At 52.5% G+C, this 25,754-nt stretch overlaps 8 protein-coding genes across 9 annotated transcripts; 3 read left to right on the top strand and 5 right to left on the bottom strand.

Annotated features, from left to right (window-relative positions):
* The first annotated feature begins 610 nt into the window (after positions 1-610).
* PV07_07115 (uncharacterized protein) lies at positions 611-7,248 on the top strand. Its single transcript, XM_016394169.1, has 4 exons — positions 611-1,625; positions 1,682-2,146; positions 2,201-6,062; positions 6,120-7,248. Exons 1-4 carry the CDS (start codon positions 1,095-1,097, stop codon positions 6,305-6,307), a joined length of 5,046 nt encoding a protein of 1,681 aa, XP_016247588.1. The 5' UTR covers positions 611-1,094; the 3' UTR covers positions 6,308-7,248.
* A 393-nt stretch (positions 7,249-7,641) lies between these two features.
* Positions 7,642-10,090, top strand: PV07_07114 (uncharacterized protein). Its single transcript, XM_016394168.1, has 5 exons — positions 7,642-7,934; positions 7,987-8,312; positions 8,393-8,714; positions 8,787-8,811; positions 8,898-10,090. Exons 1-5 carry the CDS (start codon positions 7,829-7,831, stop codon positions 9,847-9,849), a joined length of 1,731 nt encoding a protein of 576 aa, XP_016247587.1. The 5' UTR covers positions 7,642-7,828; the 3' UTR covers positions 9,850-10,090.
* On the bottom strand, positions 10,075-13,442 carry PV07_07113. Of its 2 annotated transcripts, XM_016394167.1 has the most exons (6): positions 12,997-13,442; positions 12,664-12,952; positions 12,306-12,617; positions 12,208-12,254; positions 11,871-12,164; positions 10,075-11,818 (listed from the first exon to the last, which is right to left on the bottom strand). In XM_016394167.1, exons 2-6 carry the CDS (start codon positions 12,667-12,669, stop codon positions 10,342-10,344), a joined length of 2,136 nt encoding a protein of 711 aa, XP_016247586.1. In that variant the 5' UTR covers positions 12,670-12,952; positions 12,997-13,442; the 3' UTR covers positions 10,075-10,341. The 2 variants fall into 2 exon arrangements, with proteins under 2 accessions (XP_016247586.1, XP_016247585.1); XM_016394166.1 differs by having other exon boundaries at positions 12,664-13,442.
* Positions 13,443-15,380: 1,938 nt separating this feature from the next.
* Positions 15,381-16,841, bottom strand: PV07_07112 (uncharacterized protein; the record flags this gene model as incomplete). The annotated part of the gene is made up of 2 exons (XM_016394165.1): positions 15,533-16,841; positions 15,381-15,475 (listed from the first exon to the last, which is right to left on the bottom strand). The coding sequence occupies exons 1-2, from the start codon at positions 16,728-16,730 to the stop codon at positions 15,381-15,383; spliced, it is 1,293 nt and encodes a 430-aa protein (XP_016247584.1). The 5' UTR covers positions 16,731-16,841.
* Positions 16,842-17,828: 987 nt separating this feature from the next.
* PV07_07111 (uncharacterized protein) lies at positions 17,829-19,003 on the top strand. Its single transcript, XM_016394164.1, has 2 exons — positions 17,829-18,008; positions 18,072-19,003. Exons 1-2 carry the CDS (start codon positions 17,945-17,947, stop codon positions 18,782-18,784), a joined length of 777 nt encoding a protein of 258 aa, XP_016247583.1. The 5' UTR covers positions 17,829-17,944; the 3' UTR covers positions 18,785-19,003.
* A 57-nt stretch (positions 19,004-19,060) lies between these two features.
* On the bottom strand, positions 19,061-20,704 carry PV07_07110 (uncharacterized protein). Its single transcript, XM_016394163.1, has 5 exons — positions 20,426-20,704; positions 20,350-20,370; positions 20,232-20,293; positions 19,830-20,180; positions 19,061-19,737 (listed from the first exon to the last, which is right to left on the bottom strand). The coding sequence occupies exons 1-5, from the start codon at positions 20,556-20,558 to the stop codon at positions 19,144-19,146; spliced, it is 1,161 nt and encodes a 386-aa protein (XP_016247582.1). The 5' UTR covers positions 20,559-20,704; the 3' UTR covers positions 19,061-19,143.
* On the bottom strand, positions 20,684-21,831 carry PV07_07109 (uncharacterized protein). The gene has a single exon (XM_016394162.1). The coding sequence runs from the start codon at positions 21,805-21,807 to the stop codon at positions 21,061-21,063; it is 747 nt and encodes a 248-aa protein (XP_016247581.1). The 5' UTR covers positions 21,808-21,831; the 3' UTR covers positions 20,684-21,060.
* A 702-nt stretch (positions 21,832-22,533) lies between these two features.
* PV07_07108 (uncharacterized protein) lies at positions 22,534-23,560 on the bottom strand (the record flags this gene model as incomplete). Its single annotated transcript, XM_016394161.1, has 4 exons — positions 22,534-22,580; positions 22,643-23,150; positions 23,206-23,239; positions 23,292-23,560. The coding sequence occupies 4 exons, from the start codon at positions 23,558-23,560 to the stop codon at positions 22,534-22,536; spliced, it is 858 nt and encodes a 285-aa protein (XP_016247580.1).
* Between the last annotated feature and the right edge of the window lie 2,194 nt (positions 23,561-25,754).

The following is a 25,754-nucleotide window of genomic DNA, read 5'->3' as shown; positions in this document are numbered from 1 at the left end:
ACCGGACATCAGCTGCCTGGTGGTGCTCAGGCAAGCCTTGAAATAGGGCGATCTCGCACGAGCCGAGACCAGGCCTGGAAGAGAAATAGAGTACAGATGCAACAGCGGCACCAAACTTTCCTGATTCGGTCTCGGCTCGGATAATCTCTTGGCGACGCAGCGCAAATGACGCTCGCTCCCTCGTCAGTGGTGGCCCCAGTTCAGTTCCCGGGGGTGGGCGTTTGGTTTGGCACTACGACTCGCCCTTGTTCTTCTTGTTCCCCCTTCACAGAAAAAGTCAGAAGGTGCCTTGTGGATCAGCCAGCGAGCAAACCTCAGCAGCTGCCCGTCATTCTCCTCGCTTCCAGCGCCGCCCTGCGCACCACGCTCACCAGCCTCAGCACCAAACAAAACTCAACACACCGAGCACAATGGTCCTCGACGCGAGCGAAAGGCCAAATCGTTGGCGATTCACAAAATCGCAGAGGGACCCTGTGTCCATAGATAGAAAAATGCTATACCACTGCAACCCGTATATAAAGAGTCGTCACGTGATGGGCTTTGATGTTCTTTAACGCCGGCCGGGATTCGCGCTTTTCGAGGAGATGGTGATTCCAGACATCCGGGATGAGCTTGGGCTTCTGGGACTGCACCCACGGCTGCACCAACTGCGACTGACCATGACCCAGCATCCTCCTCATCGCCACCAACCTTCATCTCCTTTAATCATCCCTCCATTCTCATCACCATCCCATCGCCTTTTCCAATTGCGCGACTGTGAATACATTTCCACTGCTCGGCTGAACAATAATGTCGCCAGCCCCTTGAATGATTCCGAATCCGGTGACACGACCTGACTGTACCAGCCGAACGCCCTGAGAAAGCCCAAACGGAGTGGATCGACCCTCCTCTCATCCACCCCAATTCGTCTGCACCGCGATCATCGTCGTTGGCGAAAAAGCTCCCTCCCACCTGCTTGCAACGCCGTGCCACGATCTGGTGATGGAGACTGGGCAAAGGCAATAGATAAAACACTTTGATAGCGACTCTGTGCCAGTAGGACCACAACACCCACGGTAGACCAAACGCAAACAACCACGACCTTCGAGTGGTCAATGAGGGAAAAAGAATTCACAATGTCTGGATCGACACCTTACGCGGTTCGTTCGCCGACTCAGTCGAACCAATATCCACCACCTTATTCACCAACTCACCCGAACCGTCCATTTTTTGGCCATGAACCCTTCCAGATACCCCCTCAACACCTCATCCAAACTCCGCCTCCATTTCCTCCTGCGTCTCTGGTACACAGTCCGCATCACGCTCGGCCCACGTTGGCATCACCCTTGCCCTCAGCAAGCGCTCTACCACCGCCGCCGCCACCTCCTCCTCTTCCTCCCTCGATAGGCCCAGGACCGCAGTATCAACCTCTGACATCAAGTCCGCCGTTTGCGCTTCAGCGAACGTACTCTGGACATCTGGTCCACCCAAATATGCCGTCGCCATACGACGTCAATCCATCGCACGCGCATCCACCGGGCCCTCCAAGTTCGGCGCTGCAGTCACCGATGAGGGACCACCATAGTCTCACTAACGGAAGACATGGAGACATGTCTTCGTCAGAGTCGCGGCCGCAATCGAAAGACGTAAGTACACAATGCGCTGTCTTCTAGTCTAGCGAGTTGCTAATTTTGTCCCATAGAAACCGGACAGAGCAAGGGATCCAATGTCTTTTGCAAGCATTCTTGGTCCTTCAAACAACGAACCCTCTCCCAAAATGATTGAAGCAAAACTGCCTCCTGCACGACCTGCAACACCGCCGCCGCCGCCAAAGGCTATTGTTGAAAGCAAGGTTGTGTCTGAAAAGCCTCCTGTGACAAAAATGGCGGAGATCAATACGAGCCAACCTTTCGCGAATGGCCACACCAGAACACAATCAAAGGCAGATGCAGTACATGCTCCTAAGAAGTATCTTGCGCCACCACAACCACGGAAGATACTCACAGAAAGGGAGGCTGATAAGATACTAAAGGCTCTTGCCATTATTGACGAGACGAGTTTCAGTGACGCCGAAGATGCATCATGGTCCGAACACAAGGAACGGTACAAGCAAAGAACTAGGAAGAGAGCTGCAGATGTGTACGAGGGTGAACTGCACAAGCGCAAGGTAAGTGATTCATTGACCGCACCCGAGTAGCAGTCTGGCTGACCTCCCTCATAGCGCCGCCGCGGCTATCTTCTGGAGTCTTTCATCCGATCTATGGACAAGCAGGCCCTCATTGCATCCCAACGCTTCCGTGAACGCTTCGAACCTGTCGCTGCCAAAGAAATTGCAGACAAAGATCACCAGAGTGAAAAGGAACGAAAGAAAGACATGCAGCGGAAGCGGCGCCGTGAGCAACAGATTCGTAATGAGAAGGAGAGGCTGGAAGAGCTCGAACAGCGTGCGAGAGATGCTGAGGATCAAGAAGAGGCACAGAAGTATCTGAGGCAAGCAGAGAAATCCCAGGCCCGCATAAAACAGACCACAGAACTGCTCGAGGGTGTTCCTCCTCAAGAAGACATGGAAGTACCGGCACCGGCACCCAACTACGAAGGCGGTGTTACATCGTCATTTCAGCTGGCCACGCCCGAACCCGGCGAGCCTCCTAAGAAGCGCAGCAAGAAAGATCCCAGTGCGCCCTCAGCTCGTCTAAAGAAGTCCAAAGAAAAGAAGCAAGCTGAGAAAGATGCCGCGGAGGCCGCTTATGCGGCAATGGAAAAAGATGCCTTGATCCAGATTGCACCCAAGGAGGAAGCAACCCCGGCACCATCTGGCAAGTCCAAAAAGTCCAAAGTTCAAGAACCCCCCGTCAGTCCTCCTCCACAGACGGTCAACTATGAGTCGAAAGGTTACATCCAAATCTACGAGCAAATCTGGAGAGATCTGGCCAGAAAAGACATACCGAAAGTATATCGGATCAAGCAAGTATCTCTGGCTACTAGGACCGAAAATCTCCGCAAAACTGCGATCCTCGCAAGCAAACAAGCGCGGAAATGGCAGGAACGCACCAACAAGAGCATGAAGGATACACAAGCACGAGCGAAACGTGTCATGCGGGAGATGATGTCCTTCTGGAAACGGAATGAGCGAGAAGAGCGAGATCTACGTCGTCTGGCAGAGAGGAAGGAGATCGAGGACGCAAAGAAGGCTGAAGCCGATCGTGAGGCCAACAGACAGAAGCGAAAACTCAACTTCCTCATCTCGCAGACCGAGATTTACTCACACTTCATCGGAAGAAAGATCAAGACAGATGAAGTGGAGAGAGCCACAGACGATGCCGAAGTCGCTGGTTCCGGGGAAAAGAGCAGGCCCGCTGGTGTTCAGGATCGAAGCATGGACGACTTGGGCCTGTCCGAGGAACATGGAAATCACAAGGTCACAAACTTTGAAGACCTGGATTTCGACGCCGAGGACGAGTCAGAGCTGAGGAGAGCGGCAGCGGCCAACGCGGCAAGCGCATTGCAAGATGCGCAGGACAAAGCTCGCAATTTCAACGCACAAGACTCAATGGATGCGTTCGACTCTAGCGAGCTCAACTTCCAGAATCCTACCATGGCTGGCGATGTCCAAGTCTCCCAGCCCAAGATGTTGCAAGCTCAACTCAAGGAGTACCAGCTCAAGGGTCTCAACTGGCTGGTCAATCTTTACGAGCAAGGTATCAACGGTATACTGGCAGATGAAATGGGTCTCGGCAAAACCGTTCAATCCATTTCGGTCATGGGCTATCTTGCCGAGCAGCACAACATCTGGGGACCGTTCCTGGTCATCGCTCCGGCCTCAACGCTACACAACTGGCAACAAGAAATCACCAAATTTGTTCCAGCGATCAAGGTTCTCCCATATTGGGGCAGTGCAAAGGATCGAAAGATTCTGCGAAAGTTCTGGGATCGGAAGCACATTACGTACACGAAAGACTCTGAGTTTCACGTTCTCGTGACTTCGTACCAACTTGTTGTTCAGGATGCGCAATACTTCCAGAAGATCCGATGGCAATACATGATTCTGGACGAGGCACAAGCCATCAAGTCTTCGAGCAGTTCGAGATGGAAGACTCTGCTCGCTTTCCAGTGCCGCAACCGACTGCTGCTGACCGGCACGCCGATTCAGAATAATATGCAGGAGCTGTGGGCTCTACTCCACTTCATCATGCCCACGCTGTTTGACTCACACGACGAATTCAGCGACTGGTTTTCTAAAGATATCGAGAGTCACGCACAGAGCAACACCAAGTTGAACCAGGATCAACTCAAGCGGTTGCATATGATTCTCAAGCCGTTCATGTTGCGACGTGTCAAGGCGCATGTGCAGAAGGAACTCGGCGACAAGGTTGAGAAAGATGTCTTCTGCGAGCTCACCTACCGACAACGAGCATACTACTCGAATTTGCGCAGCAAGATCAGCATCATGGACCTTATCGAGAAAGCTGCGCTGGGCGGCGACGAAGATACTGCCACATTGATGAACTTGGTCATGCAATTCCGAAAAGTGTGCAATCATCCGGATTTGTTTGAACGAGCAGACACAACGTCCCCCTTTTCGCTGTCGTATTACGCCGAGACGGCTTCGTTCGTCCGAGAAGGTTCATTTGTGCAGGTTGGCTATTCCGTACGCAATCAGATCCAATATGATCTGCCTCGAGTACTCTGCAATGATGTCGGGAGAATAGACGTCGCTGGGCCCAACAATCCGTACGCCGGCTTTCGACGTGCTGGCTTCAAGACCAAGGGACTGGGGGGTCTGATGAGAATCTGGACCCCTGAGCACATCAAATCCTCGGCCGAGGAGGATGGAGCTTTCTCGTTCCTGCGGTTCGTCGACACGTCAACCGGTGAAGCTTCGTTTTATGGAGAGTCGGGACTCTTCGAGCGTGTCATGAAGCTCAAGAAACAGCAGGGACGGAGGTTACACATCTTCCAAGATTCTGAAGATGGACCCGACGGACCACCAGCACACGCCATGTTCAACATCATAGAAAACCAGCCTCGACGTGCACTTATGGAACTGGACCCCAACTCGAACCTCGCAAGACTTTGCAATATCTCCAGGGATACCCTTGCGGAACATGGGGTTTCGGTGCTGGAGCCAGCGGCCCGACCGAAGGCGTTAGCCCCACCGATTGAGATCAGTTGTTTTGATCAATCCTCAATTTCTGAGCGTCAGTTGACCCTCTTCAACACGGATGTCCGCAGCACGCTGTACCCGCTAGAAGAGTCGCTCGAGGAGACGTTACTTGAGCGTGACGCGGACCCGGCTAATTTCCCCATCTCCAACATGCTGCCCACCCCGGAATCTGCGAAAGCCAGGTACACCAACATCTCGGTGCCTTCGATGCGCCGATTTGTTACGGATTCGGGTAAGCTAGCGAAGCTGGATCAGCTGCTCCGAGAACTGAAGATGGGTGGCCATCGTGTACTCCTGTATTTCCAGATGACGCGCATGATCGACTTGATGGAAGAATACCTGACATACCGCAACTACAAGTACTGTCGGCTGGATGGAAGTACCAAATTGGAAGATCGGCGAGACACGGTGCACGACTTCCAAACCCGACCCGAGATCTTCATCTTCCTGCTCTCGACACGTGCTGGTGGTCTCGGTATCAACTTGACATCTGCCGACACCGTCATCTTCTACGACTCGGATTGGAATCCCACGATCGATTCGCAAGCCATGGACCGAGCGCACCGACTGGGTCAGACGAAACAGGTTACTGTGTATCGACTCATCACTCGCGGCACCATCGAAGAACGAATCCGCAAGCGCGCGATGCAGAAAGAAGAAGTCCAACGTGTCGTCATCACCGGTGGAGACGGGGCTGGTGTGGACTTCAACACCCGCGATCGACGTGAGAATAGGACCAAAGACATTGCCATGTGGCTGGCGGACGATGACCAGGCGGCTCTCATTGAACAGAAGGAAAAGGAGATTGCCGAGAAGCCTGATGATGAGAACACGAAGAAGAGAAGCAAGAAGGCTGCAGCTGCCGCCGCGGCGCGGAAGCGAAAGGGCGAAATGAGTTTGGATGACATGTATCACGAAGGTGAGTTTTCCTCTGCCGTCTGTTGTTCGGCATTGACTGACCATTGTTACCCTACAGGCGAAGGACATTTTGAAGATGCTTCGGCGAAACCGTCGGGAGCAGCAACGCCAGTAAGCGCCGCAGAGGCGGCTGGACCCAAGCGCGGGCCTCGTGGTGGACGGGGGGTGAGCAAGAAAGCCAAAACGGCCAAACAAAGACTTGCCATCGTCGACGCCGAAGGGGATCTAGGGATGGGTGGGGCATGAACGACAGGGAAGATTCTGAAGTTTCACGCAAAACTCAGCGCCGAACAGAAAATGGGTTGTGGAAGACAGAAGGTATACATGGGATATTAATATGAAACGCCAAGGGGACCCGGCCGACTGGGATTTTGAAATAGAATTGGACAGGGAAGCAGGGTATTGAGAGTGAATCTTTTGCGTTGATGGTGTTCAATGTACGACTATGGCATACTGTTTGCGCGTTTCGAGGGTCTACTTGGTGATGGGTGATGAAACCGGGGCTAAGGAATACACAGGCATTGAGGCTGAAGAACCTTGCATGCATTCATGGCAGAACTAGGGGGAGAGACACGAGAATGTTTACCGCGGGTGAGATTCGTCCTCGTGCTCGTGCTCGTAGATCGGGGACCTATTCAGGTATCAGCAGCACCTTTTCGAGACGGCAGTGTGTTGAGTTGGGCCAGCAAAAGAATCCACTATCTTTCCAAAGAAAAAAGGGGGTCCTGACGATGGTGCGTTGGTTCAGCCATCATCCTCTTGTCTCCATGTCTCGATTCCCACGCCCTTTGGATCTTGGAGGTGGAAGAATGCCGAGAGGAAAGGAGCATTGGGTCAAGGAGAAGGCATGAGGCAGCCACAGCATTAAAGCGGTCGATCGAGAGGGTGGTAAGACGACAGAGATAGGGATTTGGGGGGTGGTCTTGGATGTATTATACTTGTATGTCGTCGACGCGGGTGTGGTTCGTAGATAGCAGGCGAAATGAGGAGGTCATGGTCTTACGGTGTGGTCGGACAAGGGCGTGTGTCTGCGCCATGGGCCTTTTATCGAGGATGCAATGTCGTTGCCTTGCCCTCCTGTCGCTGTCTCTGCTGTTGGGTGGTCATGTCCGTGATGAGGCTCCACGGGGGGGGTGACGGCGCCGTGATGATAGCGGCTGCGATGGACGATGGGTGGATGAATTGAGGGTACGAATAGCTAGTGACATGAAATCCGAGTTCTGCTGGGTCAGTTGTGGAGGGCCAGGACAAGTCCGCAGCTGAAGATACGCAGGCAGATACAGCATAGAGGCATGGTGTCTCCCTTTACCTCGTGCTTGCTGAGTTGCCAGTGGTGAATGATGCCAATCTGGTGGTGGCTGTGATGGTCCAGGCTCCATCTCGCTCGGCCATCTCCTTGTGCGCTGCTGACGACCATCGACTCTTCCCCGTTTCCCACCCGCCGTTCCATCCCAGCGATCCCGAGTCTACGCCAGCCACATGCGCCCTTCGTGCGTCTTGGACGCCTCCAACGGCTCTTCTCCCAAAGATAAGCTCGTAAAGCTTATTTGTTCGTCGCTCTCTTATATGCAAAAATGATTCATAGCCGTCCATCAATCATGGCCATGAATAGCTAACAACATCATCTAGATAAGTATCGCTGTCCCTTGCTGTCACATTTTCCTCGTGCTGTCGTCCGTGCCCCGTTTCTCCTCTTTCCTTCTCCCTCTCTACCACACGCATAGCCCCCCCGGTTGATTCCTGCACATTCTCCTGTCAACCTGCGCCATGGCTACTCGCCGTCTGTCCTCCCTGGTGGGCAGCACCAAGGATGGGCCATTTGACTCTACCATTGCAAATGAAGCCCAATTGGCCCAACTAGGCTACGAGCAGGGTATGGACTCTCTCTCCTGACCGAGCCTCGTTTCTGACTCTGTCCCGCGAAGAACTCAAACGCTCCTTCTCCCTTCTGGGGATGGTTGGATTCAGCTTTTCCATCGTCACTTGCTGGACCGCCCTCGGAGGGACTTTGATTGTGGGTATCGTCGCTGGCGGCCCTCCCGTCATGGTCTGGTCGTGGGTGGGAATCTGTCTGCTGTCCTTGACCGTCGCATACTCGTTTGCCGAGATGTGCTCTGCCTATCCAACGGCCGGCGGTCAGTACAGCTGGGTCGCCATCCTCGCTCCCCCGAAATACGCTCGCGGCGCCGCGTTCGTCACTGGGTGGTTCATGTGCACGGGAATCGTGGCCATGGGCGCCGTCAACAACTTTGTGAGCCTCCGTCCTTGCGCCAACTCGTGCTCAAGTTCAAGACCCCTGAACCGCTAACTCTCCTCGATTTGTTCTCCTAGCTCGGCGCAAACTTCATCCTCGGAATGGCCAACCTGAACAACCCATCCTACACCATCGAGCGCTGGCACACGGTGCTGGTGACGTACCTGATAGCCATCCTCGCCGCCGCGATGAACGTCTACCTCTCCCGCTGGCTCAATCAGATCTCCACCTTCGCCGTGGCATGGAACATTCTCAGCTTCTTCGTCGTCATCATCACCATCCTGGCTGCAAACGACCACAAGCAGTCTGCCAGCTTCGTGTTTTCCGATTTTCAGAACCAGACCGGTTTCTCGTCTGGCGGGATGGCCGTCATGATTGGTCTTTTGCAGACCCTATTTGGTACGTACACAGAACACCCGCGAATGGCTGTACAGTTTTTATATCTACTTGATTTTCTGACATCTCTGCCAGGCATGTGCTGTTATGACGCTCCTAGGTAAGGACTGAAGCCCTGATCCTTCAAAGACCCCGTACATTTTGGGACCACAAACTAATCTCTCTCTCTCTCTCTCTCCTTGACAGCCACATGACGGAAGAAATGCTCAACCCAGCCAAGGAAGCGCCCCAAGCCATCATCCTCTCGGTGTACCTGGGCGCGGTGACCGGGTTCGTGTTCCTGATCTCGGCGTTCTTCTGCATCGGCGACCTGGACGCCACCGCGACGACGCCGACCGGAGTGCCGCTGATCCAGATCTTCTTCGACAGCACGGGCAGCGTTGGCGGATCCACGACGCTGGCGGCCATGATCACCGTCATCATGCTGATCTGCTCCAACTCGCTGATGGCCGAGGGGTCGCGGGCCTTGTGGGCCTTTTCGCGTGACCACGGCCTGCCCTTCAGCAAGCTGTGGGCGCGCGTGGACAAGAAGTCCCACGTGCCCGTGTACAGCGTGCTGCTGTGCGGCGTGCTCCAGGCCGGGCTGAACAGCATCTACTACGCGTCCTTCGAAGGGTTCTCGACCGTCATCTCCATCGCCACCTTCGGCTTCTACCTGTCCTACGCGGCGCCCCTGTTCGTGCGCCTGTGGTCGCTCGCCACGCGCGCCAACCCGGCCGCAACCACTATCCGCGGCGGCGTCTACACCCTGGGCAAGTGGTCGCCCTACATGAACCTGGCGGGCCTCCTATTCCTCGTCTTCGCCGGCATCGACTTCAACTTCCCCCAGGTCGGCCCCGTCACCGCGGGCAACATGAACTACTGCAGCGCCGCCTTCGGCGTCATCGGCCTCGTCAGCGTCATCACCTGGGTCTTGGACGGCCGCAGGAACTTCACCGGGCCCCAGACCCCGGGCATCGTCAACGCCATCGAGGCCGCCGGCGGCGGTACGGGTGCAGGGCATGAAACGGCCGCCGGTACCAAAAGGGACGAGAAGAAAGGCATGATGGGTCTGCCGCCCGGGGAGGAGAGCGTCGATGAATCCGAGTCCAGCGACGAGAAGGTGCCCGTCGAGGGAGACATCGGGAGAATTGCCTAAAGATATGGGGGCCCAAAGAAATTGGGGATTTTGCAGCGTAATATGATTTGGGGTAGAAAAATCAAAAGTAGATTCCGTGCTTTCTGTTCAAGTGTGGCGAACCACACAGACTGTCTGTGTTTGCGCTAGATTCTGTATACTTCTGTGGAGAGAGAGAGAGAGAGAGAGAGAGAAAGATAGCTCTGTAATTGTTTTGTCTGCCGGGACACCTTGTATCAAAATGACATGGGCTTGGATACAGCTTTGCATTCTGAACATGGTCTATCGCTGCCCTTTACTTACCACTCAAGTTGAAGCCGACAAGCCCACAGCGCTAATTATCGAATACAAGGATATTGACATCGACTAAACCATACAAACTCCGTACCGTGTCCATTTTCTCCCGGTTTACCGGATTCTCCGCATGTCACCAAGCTAACGACAAACACTCCCTTCCTCATCTCTCCCCTTTCGTGCCGCTCTGACGTCCGTACTGTGTGCTGTCCTTCCCTCTCAGCGCGGAAGATAGAGGTTTGCCGCGGCAGGAGGAGGCTTGTTCGTACCTGGCGCCGAGGCCACCTTCTTCGGGCGGTGAACGAGCGGAGCTCTCTGCGCGCGAGGACTACCTCGATCGGCTCGACTGCTAACCACCTCGTTCTCGGGGTCGTCCTCATCAGCTAGGTCGAAGATCGACCTCCCATCACTCCGCCCCCTCGGGCTGGCCAGATCCTCGGTGTCGCTGTCTTCGGCCAGCTCGAAGATCGATCCGCGACCACGCCTCTTCTTCTTCTTCGCAGCCTTTGGAGTAGCCAGCGGTGTAGACACTCGTCGCTTGAGTTTGCCGTGTCTGTGTGGCGTTGTAATCTGCGAGGGCGAGTTTGACTCGTCGTCACTGTCAGCAATTCTCGAATTCTGATTGTGATTCACGATGTTGCGAAGGATTTTCGTGCTAGGAGACTCAGGGAGCGCGTTGTTTGCGCCTGCTGCGCCAAACCCAGTTACTGATTTAAATTGAGGGCCAGAGATGTTGTCGCTGTGCGTATGTGAGGGTGAACTCGATGTTGCAGAGAAGGGAAACCTCGAGCGTCCACCCGCAAGGGCTCTGCGATTCTTCGGAGAGGGGGTCCTCGACGACAATCCACCAATTTCGAAGCGAGTTGTTGGATACACCTTGTATTCAGTGACGGCGGTCCCCCGGGAGCTTCCCGAGTAAACCTCAGCCAGCATCTGCTGTGACCGAGATGAGAGTCTGTTTTGAGGAGGCTCTGAAGCAGCTCTAGGAACCTTGGAGGCACTCATCCCCCCTCTATCCGTGGGCTGGGACGTTACAGACCTAGCTCTCGGAGATGAAGATCCCGCTCGCATGCGTAGTGACTCCGCGGACCTTGGTGACCATCTCTCTATTGCAGATAATACCTCCTCAGATAGTCGTTTGTCTGGATCTCTTCTTGGCCATATCTCAAGATGCATATTTCTCGGAAAAGGCTTGTAAGGCGGCTCTATCGGAGAAGGCGGTCTGGAATTACTGCGCCTCGCATTGTCTCGCAGACCTAGTGAGCACAGCAAGTTCCTGATAGCCCCGCTGTCTCGAAATTCAACCACTTGGGACTTTGGAGTTCGCGGATGCCAGTGCCGGATTGTTCTTTGATACAAGTCCTCGAAATCGTTCTTGTGCGCTTCGTTGGAAAACCAAGAATGGACGAGAGCTTCTTCTGCTGTCATTCGGGCGGCCTCATCGAGTACCAAGAGCTGCTCAACAAACTCCTTTGGCCGTTGTCTGACCGCCTGCCATTCTTTTGATCGGCGGAGAAATTGTAAGTTGCAATCTCGGGCCAGCTTTTCAGAGTAGGTGTTTGTGATAGGGTCGCAGAAAGCCAGGCCTCCTGTGAGCAACACAACGGAGACACAGCCCACCGCCCACATATCCACGGCTCGAGTATACCCCGGTCTCTCAAGCTCCAGGCTGCTTCTCGCATTTCCCAAAATCTCGCTAGAAGTTGTGAGTAAACGTCCGCAGTGGAGACTACATAAAAGAGACATACGGTGCTGCATATTCGCGGGTTCCTATAACGGACGACATCCGGTGCAGCTTGCTCTCGATTCTCCGAGCTGCACCAAAATCTGTCAACACCACGCGACAACCCGCAGCTAGACTCGTCATGAGAACGTTGTCGGGTTTGATGTCTCGATGAACGATGTTCTTGCCGTGAAGAAAACCCAAGGCCACCACAATCTGTCGAACAATGACGGCGGCCTCGACTTCGAGCAGTTTCCCATTCTTCAGCTCGATGTAGGAAAATAGGTCGCCGCCGGTAACGAGATCTTGCATAATGTATCTGTGCTGTCAGCTAAATCACGACACGCTGTTAATCCTCTCACATTGTATTGTCCGTGATGTACACTTTCTCGATGCTAACGATGTTCGGCTGCAGATTTTCAAATCAGTGGTTTCCGATATGTTCGCTGGAAGATATTACATGACTAATGGAGGCAAGGATCTCCACCTCGCGATAATATGCGCATATCTTCCTCTTCAACGCGTTGCCTCGTTTCTGTTGGTTGGCCCATGCCTTGACTTTACGTCTCTGGGCTACGCTATCGACCTCTTCGGCCGTAGCGGGTTGCTCTGGCCGTCCAAACTGGGTTGAAGGTCGAGGGCCGAGTTTTCGCAGGTCGACAACCTTGCATGCAACTTGCCGTCGAGCCATTTGTTCGATTGCCATGTATACTCGACCAAAGGTGCCCGCACCCAGAAGCCTGTCGGTGAGAACGTAGTCTTTACCAAATATCTGTATCTGTCAGTATGTGGTTCGGACAAGGACTCTTTGCCCGTACTCCCATCTCAGTCTCCTGTGTAAAGTCAAATACCTCATGTTTAGTCCCATCGGAATTGACTGTGAAGATGAGGTATGTTTGGCGGCTCAGTCGCAAAACATCTTTGTCACTCAGAAGAAAGCCACCGTTGCCTTTTCCTATGAGGGATCCGTTCCAATATGTGCCATTCTGGGACAGGTCTTCAGCGTAGACCAAGGTAGCAATCTCGCAGGGCTCGTCATTTTCGTAGACCACGGTGTAGATTCTCAGATGGCGTTTCGAAATGTAGGGATCGTTCAGCACATATTGACTGACTGGTGAGTGACCCTTCGATACGTAGCTCTTGGTTCTTACCAGCGGCCCTTGTCTCGACCAATCACAATCTCATGGTTAGGATATATCTTCTTTCCTGCAAAAGGCTAGTATGACCACAGACGAATCAGGTAGGATGACGATCTTGAACCCACTCCCCAGAATTTTGCCCTTCTGATCCTTGTGGGTGAGAATTCCGGCAGGAGTAGGTCTGGAGGAACTGCCTAGGGAGCTGTTGACACGGCGAACACCTGAAGATGGAAATGTAGACATTGTAACAGGAAGGGACAGGAGCCAACTTCAGAAATGCTACAAAGAGACACGCTGCATTGAGCATGAATTGCACAGTTTCGGCATGGATAGAGAAAAGGAAAGACTTGTGACGTGACATTGACAGACCGAAGTTAGACTTATGATGTGCTATGGGCAGAAACGCCACTCGACATCAGTGCTGTGGCCGGCAAGCACCAGCATGGACAGAGGAAGCAAGGGAAGAGTGAAATGAAAGCACTGTCCAGGAATGGACAACGTGATCTATGACCGCATTGAGGCTTTTAGCGCGGGCCAAACGGGTCAAACCCGCCAAGAAAAACAATGGCAGCTGCACACAACAAAATTCCCCGCATAAGTTGTTCCTGTTGCTTCCCGATCCTTCATCTCATCTAGCAACCTCATCCTCGAAACCAATCTGTACGTTGCCCTCTCAAACTCGGCGAGCAGAAGCCATTCACCAAGCCCATATGCTAACACGCATCAGTCCCAATTGAGCGAAGATGAGAGCCAAGTGGAGAAAGAAGCGAGTTCGTCGCCTTAAGCGTAAGAGGAGAAAGACCAGAGCCCGCAGGTATGTCTCGATGCTCCCTCGTCTGCACAGAACGGTGGTTGCTAATGATTCCGTGCAGCAAGTAATCGCGTCGACTGCTCCATCGCGTCTTCTCTCTCGACCAATGTCAACGAATCTTCAACCTTTCGCTAGTCCACGACGTCGAATTTCGGCACCAACTAGTCCCTCGACCACAGTCAACCACGACCGATTGTTACGAATTGGTGGATGGAAGAGATGTGGTCATCGAAGAATCGGCCTTGCAACTGTCGGACTCTCACATACGTGATGTTCGCGTAAGAGGAGTAGGAGATGGTCAATTTCCAATGGAGCTTTATGGCAGGTTGCTTATGATGTCTGGGACATATCACAGAGGTGACAGTGCTCAGAACACCTCGGACAAAGTACATGTGTCCTATGGCTCTCCGTCTCTCAAAAGCAGAGCTCTTTACCCAACACAAGTCGTCCAGTGTCGTCATATGCGGCGGTACTCAAGCCAGGACTTAGATAGTCAATACGATCAATTGAGCTCTGAAGGTCTCTTCCTCTATCGAGTTCCTTAGTTTTGGAAGCTTCCCGTTGTAGTCTGTACGTGGAAGAATTGTGAGGACTGGTGGATTTCCACAATTCGCAGTTCATCAGGTGTTGAACCGGCTCACCGCAAGGGAAGTATACGCCAGCTCATCTCGAACCTCTACAGAAATAGCTGCTTGTCCGCCAGCTCAAGGCCTTTGATCAACACATTGACCGGAATGTTACAACTTGCTTTCATTTGCAGCAAGCTCAAACTAGAATCTCTCTGTCTATCTTCAAGCAGTAAACACATAATATGTAATTTGGACAGCTCGATCAGTGCGGAGTGACGACCTTCCAGCCACGCTTGGTAAAGCGTCCGCGCATAAGTCGGTGAGAATTTGCGAATCCAGTGTTCCTGTCGGAAAGGCTTCTTCAGCGCACAGGCTTGAGGGAAATGTCCCAAAGATGCACCATTCTTTGCTCGCTGCTGTCCTAATACGGAAACCCTGGGATTAGACTCGATGGATTCTATAGAGCGGTGATGGTGCAGGAGATGTTTTGATGCTAACAGACGATCTTACCCGAGCTGAAGATCATTGGCCGTGTCACACCGACAGAACTTGGGGCACCATGATCTTTTCAGAGACAAGCAACTCGACCAAAGTCGGTATGGACACGGCGGTGTTCAATCCCCAGAACATGGTGGACAAGAAAGGTATTGAACTTCATCTTCAATCAGTCGACTCGTCTTTTCCGGGAGAAGAGACATCGTCTATTTACTTCGTCATACCTATGCCTGCCGGATTCCGAAACTGGATTAGATGCACAAAGCTTGAGCAGCGTAACCCGCTCGACGCGGATGCCCTCAAAGCACGACGCGGACACTGCTCACCAATGATCATTGCCACATCCTTTGGAAATTGGACCAGAATGTAAACCAAGGTAGCGAGTCTCCCTGGATAGGAGCTCGTGGATACAGGCAATTGGAAATCGGCCTCCATCCGCTGATGCTTGTTCCCCAGCGGGGCCATGTTGAATCCGGATGGATTGCAAGCAACCTCTACGGGAATAACCAGCAGTTCACAGATTATAGCAAAAATGCCAGTGCTGCAGTGGCATATGCCTCAGTCCCAACCGACAAGGTAGGTTGTATCACAGGCGCAAAGAAGGCGCTGTGATTGCCTAGAGTTTATGTTAGAAATGTCCAGAAGTCCGGGCCAGAGGAAGAAATGTAAGTACCGGGAATGTCTTCCACCTTTCCATTCTGCACTGCATCGTCCCACTGCTGGGCATCGATTCCGCCATAGTTCCAGAAAACGCTTGGAATCGACAGAGGAGATGTTAGGTTGGCAAAATCTTCGCTCCCGGTAGAGATGGTTGCATCTGTACCAAAATTTGCGCCAAAGTGGCTCTTCATGGCTCTCGAGACAATGTCAGTGGCGGTTTCATCGTTGTAGAGCAGCGGAAATGATCCAATGTGCTGAATTAGTGGCGGCTTTGGGCTGCCAAAGGCTCTGCATTCGGCGTCGACGATGCGCCTGACTGCCTCTATCACTTTCTGCCTGGCGTTCGAGCTGAACGTTCGGATGTTGATCTGAAGTTCGGCCTCGTCGCTGATGATGTTCGCTGCCGACCCTGCATGTAGGGACCCGACTGTGACCACCACAGTTTCGCGTGGATCGGTCTCGCGGCTTACTATCGTCTGAAGCTTCATTACCGTGCTGCTCGCCAAGACCACAGGGTCGACGGCATGGTGTGGACGACTTCCATGGCCACCACGGCCATAGAGAGTCACCAAAAAGCTGTCGGCTGCGCTGCCCATCACCCCGCTCCGAGTCTTGATCATGCCTGTTCTCATAGGCATCACATGGCCGCCCAAAGCCACGTGTGGTATCGGGATATGATGTTTCGTAATGTCAAACAGGCCGTCATCGACCATGGCCTGCGCACCGGCGCCGCGTTCCTCGTTGGGTTGGAATAGTGCGATGACAGTACCATGCCAAGCTCGGCGACTCTTGTGCAGAAGTTCTGAGGCGGCCAGCAGAGATGCAATGTGCAAGTCGTGGCCGCATGCATGCATCACAGGCTTGACGATGTTATCGGACAGATCCAAAGCGGTCTTGGAACTCGCAAATTCAAGACCAGTACGTTCTAGGACGGGGAGGGCATCCAGCTCTGCTCGCAAAAGAACAGTCTGGCCAGGCCCGTTCTTGAGGATGCCGACCACGCCGCAGCCGCCAATGTGAGTGCGGACCTCCAAGCCGTCCAACTTTCTCAGGTGGGTCGCCACAACCTCAGCAGTCTTCTCTTCCTGGAGGGAGAGCTCGGGGTTGGCATGGAGTGTCCGGTACAGGTCTTCGTACCATCCCAGGTCCGGCATATATTGAATGATGAGCTTCGAAACCCTTGAGCCTTCTGTATCCTTCTGCTCCGCCATTTTCCGTGTGCATGAGGACGAGAGGACGAGCAGACGAGCGGATTAGGTCACGACCAGGAAGGCCTCGGTGAGTGCGGAGAGACTCTGAGAGTCTCTGGCGCAGGGATGTTGTTGACTCGGAGCACGGACGGACTATCGACGAAACAAGGTTGTTGAGGTTCTTTGTTGCTGCTGCTACTGACATAATTTTGTGGGCCGCTTCGGATGCTTCTTCCATTCCTCAGCGAGAGCTATTCTATTCAAAGAAGGCCACAATCCTGACACTGCAGGAGTCCTAGATAAAGCATACTGCCTATCTCAACCTGATGGATTCCGACTCCTATCTCTTCACTGTTGCGTCTCATAAAGGTTAACAAAAAGGTGAGTCAACACCAAGCCAGACGTAAGAGCCCATAAGATATCGAAGTGCCTCTTGATCAGTTCCTTCCATTCCCCTTCTGGGATGCCTTTCCCGATGGCGTAATGACGAATTGTCGTATACATCATCCACGTCAACCAGCCAGCGTCGAGTCCAAGGATAATCCCTGAGACGGTATAGCCTTTATATCGTCTATCGTGGTCGAAGCCAGTGTAGATAAAGCATCCGACAGGTAGAGCGCCGTAGAGAAAGAGGTATAGAAATCTATTGACGAAATCGATAGGACGGCGAGAGGAACGGGAGACGATATGGTCTTGTTCGTCGTGCTGGGATGGAGTTTGTTCTCGAGACTAGAGGTATACTAGTGATCAATTGTACGAAGAAGACGATACTTTATACCTGTTCAATAATGGAATTACTTGTGACTTCGGAATGGATAAGCGGAAACTTTTCAATATCTCTATGGTGGTAATAGACTAGGCTGTCCAAATGATCGTGGTATACATCGGTACTCATTGTGAAGGAGGAATAATCGTTTAAGGAAGGATAGGTGGAAAGTTGTAAAGGACAGTGAGGGAGGGTAGAGGGTCCAATTCAACAAGTTTCGCTCCGATCTTGGCGGGAAGCCCCTCGTAACCCCACCTCGTTACCGCTAATCCCGACTAGGAAGGATGTCTTTTCACGACGTTACACGGACCTGCCAAGACATGTGACTCTCATTCCTCCCCCAGCGCCTTAAATTCCACTCAGACTGCGGCAGGCATTGCTCGTCGAGATTCAAATCAGCATTGCCAGCATCCTGCAGAGCCGGTCTCGTTCCGTATCTCTCCCCGATCTCTGGTCGTGACTCTCGAAGATGGCCGATCCACTCACCTATCCCAAGACCAAGAGCACCACGGTCAACCGCTACAACACTAGAGGTAACTTCATATCGTCATGGAAGATTGTGTGATAGCGGGCACTGATTCACGTCTGCTGCATAGCCACATACGACGTCAAGGCCATTCATTCCATCGTCAACGAAAGCTCGGTGCTCCACGTCTCCTTTGCTCCCGATGGCGAGGATCCATTCCCGGCCATTCTACCCATGATCGGGACAATGGGGTCCTACGACTACCCGAGCGCTGGTATCGACGAGCCGCTAGACTGCTACCTGCACGGCTACGTCAGCTCGCGTATCATGAGACTGGCCACATCTTCGCCCCAGGGTTTGCCCGTCAGTATTGCTGCCTCGAAGGTCGACGGGCTTGTTCTCGCCCTCACGCCCAACGCAAACAGCTACAACTATCGGAGTGCCATTTTGCACGGATATGCCAGCATTGTGGAGACAACAGAAGAGAAACTGTGGGCCATGGAGCTGATCACGAACTCTGTCGTTCCAGACAGGTGGAGGAACTCTCGGGTACCACCGGACAACGCAGAGATGCAGTCCACGAAAATCCTAAAGGTCAAGGTCACTGCAGCAAGCGGCAAGACAAGGGAGGGGGGGCCGCATGATGAGGCGAAGGACACTACACGAGAGGAAGTGACATCCAAAACCTGGGTGGGAGTGGTTCCCGTCATGGAGAAGTTTTGCGACCCGATACCAGCAGCACAGAACAAAGTGGACGAGCTTCCCAACTACATCGCAGATTATGTTGCAGAAGCGAACGCTAAGGCTGAAGCGTACGCCTTGAATGCAGCTCGGCTGCCATGAGAGGGGTGGCTCTCTGAGAAGGAAGACGGAGCAGTGTTGGCGTTGCTAGAGGCTGCTCCACATCCAGCACCGTTTCATCTTTGATAGTATGAGAACTACAGATGCTAGGAGCACTTCTATGCAAAGTCACCGTGGAACCGAAGGCGCGGTCAGTGGAGACGATACTAGTCTCCTTCTCAGTCGATCACTAGACAGAAGAACGTGGAATATCAATTGTGCCTTTTCATTGAGTTCGAGCGACGCCACGCTCAGGATGAGTATTTTCAACATATATGCCATTTGGTGAAAGCCTTGGTTCTCCCACTTAACACTGGGAGGATTACCTCTCGTGGAAATTCCATCTTCAGCCTTCCCAGCGGTCAAGATGCCTCAGGGTAACCCTGCCGATCCGCGGCCTGCCATGCAGGACTCGCCTGGTACGCGGCACGAACGGGGGCCAGGATCTGATTGAGAGCATCACCCACGGCGGTTATGATGTCTTCCGCAGAGAGATTCTGGCCCGTGAGGTCCTGCATGATCTGGTCAAAGGAGCTGTAGTGGCGATTTCCCTCGCCCGCTGGCCCGGAGGCGAAGGTGAAGACCGTCCCCTCCGGAGCGGACGGTGTCCAGAAGGGCTCGGACATGCTCAAACGACCGCCAGCAGGGCCTTTGACGTTCTCCGAGGAGGCCGTCTCCGCCGAGCGCTCCATCTGCAGCTGGCTAAAGGGGATGAGGACATCCCTGAGCGTCGCCAGGACACCGTTCTTGGAAACTGGGTTGTTCGAGAAGTACCCAGCCCGCACCTTTTGGTTGACGGTTTCGGCATCGTCGAGGAACATGATCTTGGTGTGTGGAGGGTGGGAGGAAGACATCTTGTCGCCATACAAGTTCGGGAGCATGGGGTTCATGAGGCGTGCTCGGTTTCTGTACCCGAGCTGGGGCAAGAACCGTTCCGCGAACTCGAAGATGCCGCGCTATTTCAGAATAGCGCAGGATGGGGTCAGCTTTGGGGCCAAGAGGAGATTGAATGGTGAAGGGTGTCTGTTTGGAGAGGATATAGTTTTACCTGATCCGTGCCTCCGAACTGGAAGTCAACGTCCAAATGCTCCTCCGCCAGCGTTTGCAGGCCGGGACACAGCATGGGCGCCAGCATATCCGGGTTGTAGCTCCGATCCCAGGCATCCCTGACAGCCTGCTGGGGCACGAGGGTGCAGAGTCTGCACTGGTCGAAGAAGAACCTGGCGTTGGTCTGATAAGAGGATTCCGCAACGAATTTGATGTTTGTGGACGGGACATCCAGAGCTTCCAGCGCAGCTTCAACGGTGAATTGATAGTAGTGCATGCGTTGGACCACCTGTTCCATGGGATACTTGACATTATCAAGGAAAGAGTAGACATCAAGAAGGACCACGATGATCTGGTTTCAGTCAGAGCCCGCCATCGGCAAGCTGGGTCATAGAACTCAAACCTCGGCCCCGGCCCGCAAGAAATCTGCGAATTTCAGTAGCGGGATTAGATACCCAATATGTGCTGGAAAAATCGTCTTAGTCACCAGTTCAGCCTTGTTTGCTGTTGCCTCGACTTACGTTTCCCTGTAGGTGAGGTGACTGTGGCTCTCAATCAGAAAAGTCTCTCATGGTGAGTCGTGCTCGGAATGCTGACCCCATAACCCAATTGGCTTTTTATCCTCACTTGCAAGCGCGGCATGGAGCAGATCAGCACCCTGGATGTTCTCCTGGGGAATCCTTCTTGTAATCAAATGGAAGTTTTCATCAAGTCTTCTGCGACTTGCCATATTGGGGCTTGTAGAAGGCAAAGCTGAAGAAGGGGTGTCAAAGAGTAGGTGGTCGAGAGTCTGCTTCTGCTGAGTGCCGGGTAGAAAATGTGGTTGCTTTACGAGCCTTCGAAATAGGTCTTTTTGTCCAGCATCCCAGTCGTCAAATGTGGCCCTGGACTGGTAGCTCTTTATGCATAACAGGACATCTGACGAACAGGCCAACAGGAACAAAAAACGTGCTCAAGCGGCTAAGGCTGAATGGAAGTGTTCGCGCACTGCTGTGACCGGTGTGTAACACTTGTAACGGACATGGAATCTCCGTAGAGCAACGAGACGTAGAGGCCTTGTGAATGCAGGACTAGTGAGCGCAATTCGTGTTGGCTTGTTGCATTTCCCCAATGAGTCACTGCATCATGTCCCAACTTATGTTGTGAAATGAACGACCATGTGAATCTCTTGATACCATTCGTTCCAGATAGTGATTGTGCAGTGTAACAAAAATGGAGGCACCTGATGAATGCTAGGCGCTGGAGATTGCCCTGAAAGAACATAGACTCAACCTCGATTCCTCCGTGGATAGGCGCTGTGGGTCTGCCGATTCCTGTCTTGCCGCCATCTCAGCGTCAACGTTCATGGAGGTATTGTTGAAGTCCTTCATGATGGCCTCACAATGCCTGTTGTAAACAGTAATATCCCATACCATGGGTTCACTTTCTCTCAATAGCTGCTGCTGTTGTGGAATAGCATTGACATGTTTGGCTCGACGTAGTGTCCATGTCTCCAGTTGTCGAGAATATTGTTCGGTCCACCTTTGAAGGACTACATTGTCCCACCAGAGATCGTTCAGCGGTCCACCGACAACGGTAATGGTTGCTTTGGTAGCAAGTGGCAGTAGATTGAACGGTTGTAGCAAGAAGACGCAATTCAGTGGGCCTCTTTCGAGGTCATCCTCATTGACATGCAGAGGTGAGTTCATACGTGGCATGGTGCCGTCGCATCGTATGTTTACACAAGGTATGCGAGCTGCTCTCCTGAGGGACTTGCAAAGCAAAACCAAGCCATCCCACAGGTCGGCGATGCATTCTGGATACTGGAAGGGGTTGATGTGGAATCGAAGCGAGGTTTTGGCGAAGTCCACTCCATGAAAACATGGTACATTGCATTCAATGTGTCCCGTGTCGTGTATGGAAGAAAAACATACTTCTCGGCTGCACAGCATTTCTCGAACCTCCCGATGTATTTGGTGGTTACACAGCATGATCCGCATTGGGCAGCAATGCTGACTGTGTTGAGGGGTAAATTGAACATCCAGATGACCTCGGCTTTGAGTGATAAGTGCGTAAGAGTATATCACATGGCGTATCTCCCTCGGTATTTGAAGAAAAGGCGACTGAGGTGATGTGCCGTTGCATACTGGCATGGTGGTATCACGTTGTTCGCTTGTCGACAACTGGTCATGAGCACTGCCAATACACCGTCGATATCCGGGCGCCTTGGTGGTACTGATATGCGCATGACATGTGTTCCGGGAGGAATTTCGTTACACAGAAAGGAGCAGAGCAAAAGAAAGTCGGAACGACATCGACTTATGAACATGTTTAGAGAAACAGCGAAGCAGTTGGGCGCAGACGCTGACAATTGATTGGTGCGGACTGTGATTGCCAAGGGTGCCAAGTCTTGTAATGACAGCGGTAATTTGCTAGCAAAAGCTTTGCAGGTTGATACCATGTTGTGAGACGTCGCTTCGGCTTGCTCCTGGTCCAGCATGTGCCTCTGGTGACTGAGGAGAGACAGGTGCGGAATATGACTATGTGACTTTCTTGACAACCTTGTTTGATATAGCTTCATGGGTTGACAGGGTATACGGAGCAAGTGATTTTATTTTGGGAGTATTCCGAAGACGAAGAGGCAGGAAAGGAGGTGCTGATGAGCAACAACCATGCCTGGTGAACATGCACCTTGGTGCTTGTCCTATTTTGATTTCCGCATACTCCTAATCGTACTGGAGAGAGGGCTCGTGCCGCAGTTTGCCGCAGAGAGCTGCCGTACTATAAGGGCACGACAACGACGGTCCCGTCCTAGCTATTCCATCCACATATCACGCACGGTATGCTCGGGCCTGAGGAAATATGAGATGTAATACCGCTCGCCCGCCCCATCTCCAGGTTGAGTCACTCGATGTCTGGGCGAATGAAGCTGATTTTGCGACAGTCGCTGCAGCGAGTCCGCAACATTGAAAAGCGCGCAATCCATCATGGGTGCTGTGAATGCCCATTCACCACCACCAGGTTGCTCTACTTCAAGACCCCATAGATCGTAAAACAACATTGTCAGCGTACCGCTGTCGGTGTGCACATTGTCTCCAACTTGACTAAGTTTGTCCAGGGTCGGCTCTGATATGAGCTTCAAGCCTGAGTCGCTGGTTTCTCCTTCGCGGTGTTTTGATTCGAATCTTTGGTCGTCAAGCAAGCCAAGAACGTCGGAAAAGGACGACAACACGGTGAGGCAGGTAGAGTGACAGAGCTTCGAAAAGAGATCCACAAGTCCAATCTTTTCTTCCATCAATTTAGGAAGCGGACATGTCTTCTGGAGGACTTCGTCATAAGCCATCTGGAAAATTGGTCATCTGTCAACTTTTGAAACGGTCGAGAAATGGCTCAGCTACCTCGAAAGTCTCATCACAACTGCTTTGTTTATAGCTAAATAGGTCAGTTATACTTTCAGCGACAGGAACACCTATGGATCACTCACCCACGATCCTGCGACGGATTCTGCCAAGCTCTGTGGAATTTCATTTTCTCATCGCTCGACTGGCGGAAGAAGTTCTCCGAAACGAGGTAGATGTCTGGCAGCATCGATGCTATCTGCCTCCCAATTACGTCATTCTGAAGATTCAGGTAGAAGAGGCCGGAAGAACGAGCAGCATTGAGCAGTTTCTCAACCTCAGTCGACGAACGTGTCCGTAAACCTGCCAGGTCTATGACCTCAAGTTTGGAAATCCTGGAGGGCTCGTCACTCATCTTGAATTCGGTGGTCTGAAAAGCGTATCACAGTCTAGATCAAGGAATAGAGGAATCAGCATTGACTGACTTTGAGAACTAAGAGAGATGAAGGAGATTTGAAGGTTCGCCCAACTTTTTCCGGATGATTCAAAGCCTGATCATCCTCTAAACCGAGCCGAGAGATGATCGTAGAGAACAAGAGTCCTTTCACGCGCCGAATAGAACTGTGACACAGCATTCTTTTCTTTTTCTTCAGATTTTGTAAGAGGCGCTCTAGCCTGCAGATTCGGGCGTTCCAAACCTGACGCGTTGCAATCATGCCCAGATGGGCGGGTCCAGACGTTAGAAAGATAACCCGTCACAAGACGTCAAGCACGAGGATGACGTGTCTCCCTAACCTGCAACAATGGTACCACGACATCTGAAGAGGGGGAAGTCATCGATTCCCGATTTGAGCCCACTTGAGAGACATCAGCAGGTCGGTGGTGTAGTGTACCGATGCGAGTTTCTACCACGCCGCCTCCAGCTTGAGAACATGTGAAAATCAGGACACGAGGCCTCCCTCCATCCGAAGAGCACATGTAGTGCACCATAGACGTGGGGAAGACGTTGGACAGGGCGTCATCATCTATGCCTGACCACATACCTCGTGCCCGGCTTGACTGCAGCCTCAGCGTCTGTCGTCGATTGCTGCCAAAGCCCTGTCAGTCTGGACGCATTTTCTGATCGTTATTGCGATCTGCAAAAAGGAAAACCACCTTTCTGGAGTGAATAGACAATATTCTATGTCCTCAAAGCTTCAGCCTTGGAGAGACAAGTTGTCCTATAAAGGATTCTGGGATGTTTGGCACAGAGCAAGAACTTGTGAAGGGCCCACCAGATAGTGTGGAGTTGTTGCGGGACTAGCCGAAGTAGGCAACTCAGAAAATCCTGTATTATGGGTCTTCATTGCACGGCTACACAACATGACTCTGCGCGCAAACCTTCCTTCGCTTTGCATCAACGCCTTGTTACACGAAATTTGGCTTCTCGTTACATCGGCGTGACCAACTGACGTGGCAGCTGCGGAGGCTATGGTCTAGCCAGTACCAGACTCGGGCACAGGATTCCAGATCGCCCCATGCAACAGCTTGCAGGCAGTCATTTCAATCGACAGACTCCGTGATTCCAACACGAGGAGCTCTGGGGAAACAACAGAGTTGACGCTCAGCCTCGGGACTGCTAAAAGCGACTTCAATCTAGGAAGGCCTTTACGAAGCTGAGCTTGCCATCGCTCCTCCTCGGGCAACGTTAGAACTCTCATTGTTTCTAGAACTGGAACATATTCCCCTACATGCTCGCCTAGTAGCTGATGGAATCCTCCACGTACACGTGGATGCTGGGATTTGGAATCATACTGATACTGCTAGGTTTTGTCCATTTCTTCGCACGAACTTCAAGCGACGATAACACCCTATATGTACATCCATCGAAGGATGGTTCGATATCACACGCCCTTGCTCTACGAGCCATGAAACGCATGTACCATCAACTACACAATCCAGAAGAGCTTCCTGACGTCAGACATGTCGCACGTAAGTGCTTAGATTCGCTTCTTGTCCAAACGGGCAAATTGGCTCGTCAGCATTTGGGCCAAAACAGATCCGAAAGGGCGAACGACAGCATTCTTCGCCTTGGGAATTTCTCGAAAGAGGGCCTACGAAGCTTCTTGGAGGCCACAAACACCGAGACCCAAGATGAGTGGGAAAGATATGTCCTGGGAAGAAAAGCGGGAGACCCACGAGAGTTGTTCCAGACCGCGAACGAGGCGGCCCAATGGATCAAGAAGATCAGCCCTGTGAAGCTCGTTGACGGGGCGTGGCTTGGCCATCTACGTCTCAGCCTCATGCCTTTCTCACTCCATCCCGTCCTCAAGGACCTTTGGCAAATATTCTCAGAAGAGTTGGGCGATGGCGATTTGGCCAAAAACCATGTCCACGTCTTCAAAGAGTTACTCCGCAGCGTCGATCCCAAGTTTCCCGATGCCGACCATGAAGACTTCATTTATCCCAAAGATTTGACCGAGGACTTGGCCATTTGGAATTCTGCACTCGCACAGCTGACCATTTCCCTGTTCCCGCAAGATTACATCCCCGAGATTCTCGGATTTAATCTGCATTTCGAGCTTGTGACGCTGGAGACGCTGAAAGCAACCAAAGAGTTGAAGGAAGTG

This window comes from Cladophialophora immunda (genome assembly GCF_000835495.1).
Source record: "Cladophialophora immunda strain CBS 83496 unplaced genomic scaffold supercont1.4, whole genome shotgun sequence".
Taxonomy (NCBI): Eukaryota; Fungi; Ascomycota; class Eurotiomycetes; order Chaetothyriales; family Herpotrichiellaceae; genus Cladophialophora; species Cladophialophora immunda.
Note: the sequence above shows the minus strand (reverse complement) of the source record. Positions and strands in the feature narration are given on the sequence as shown.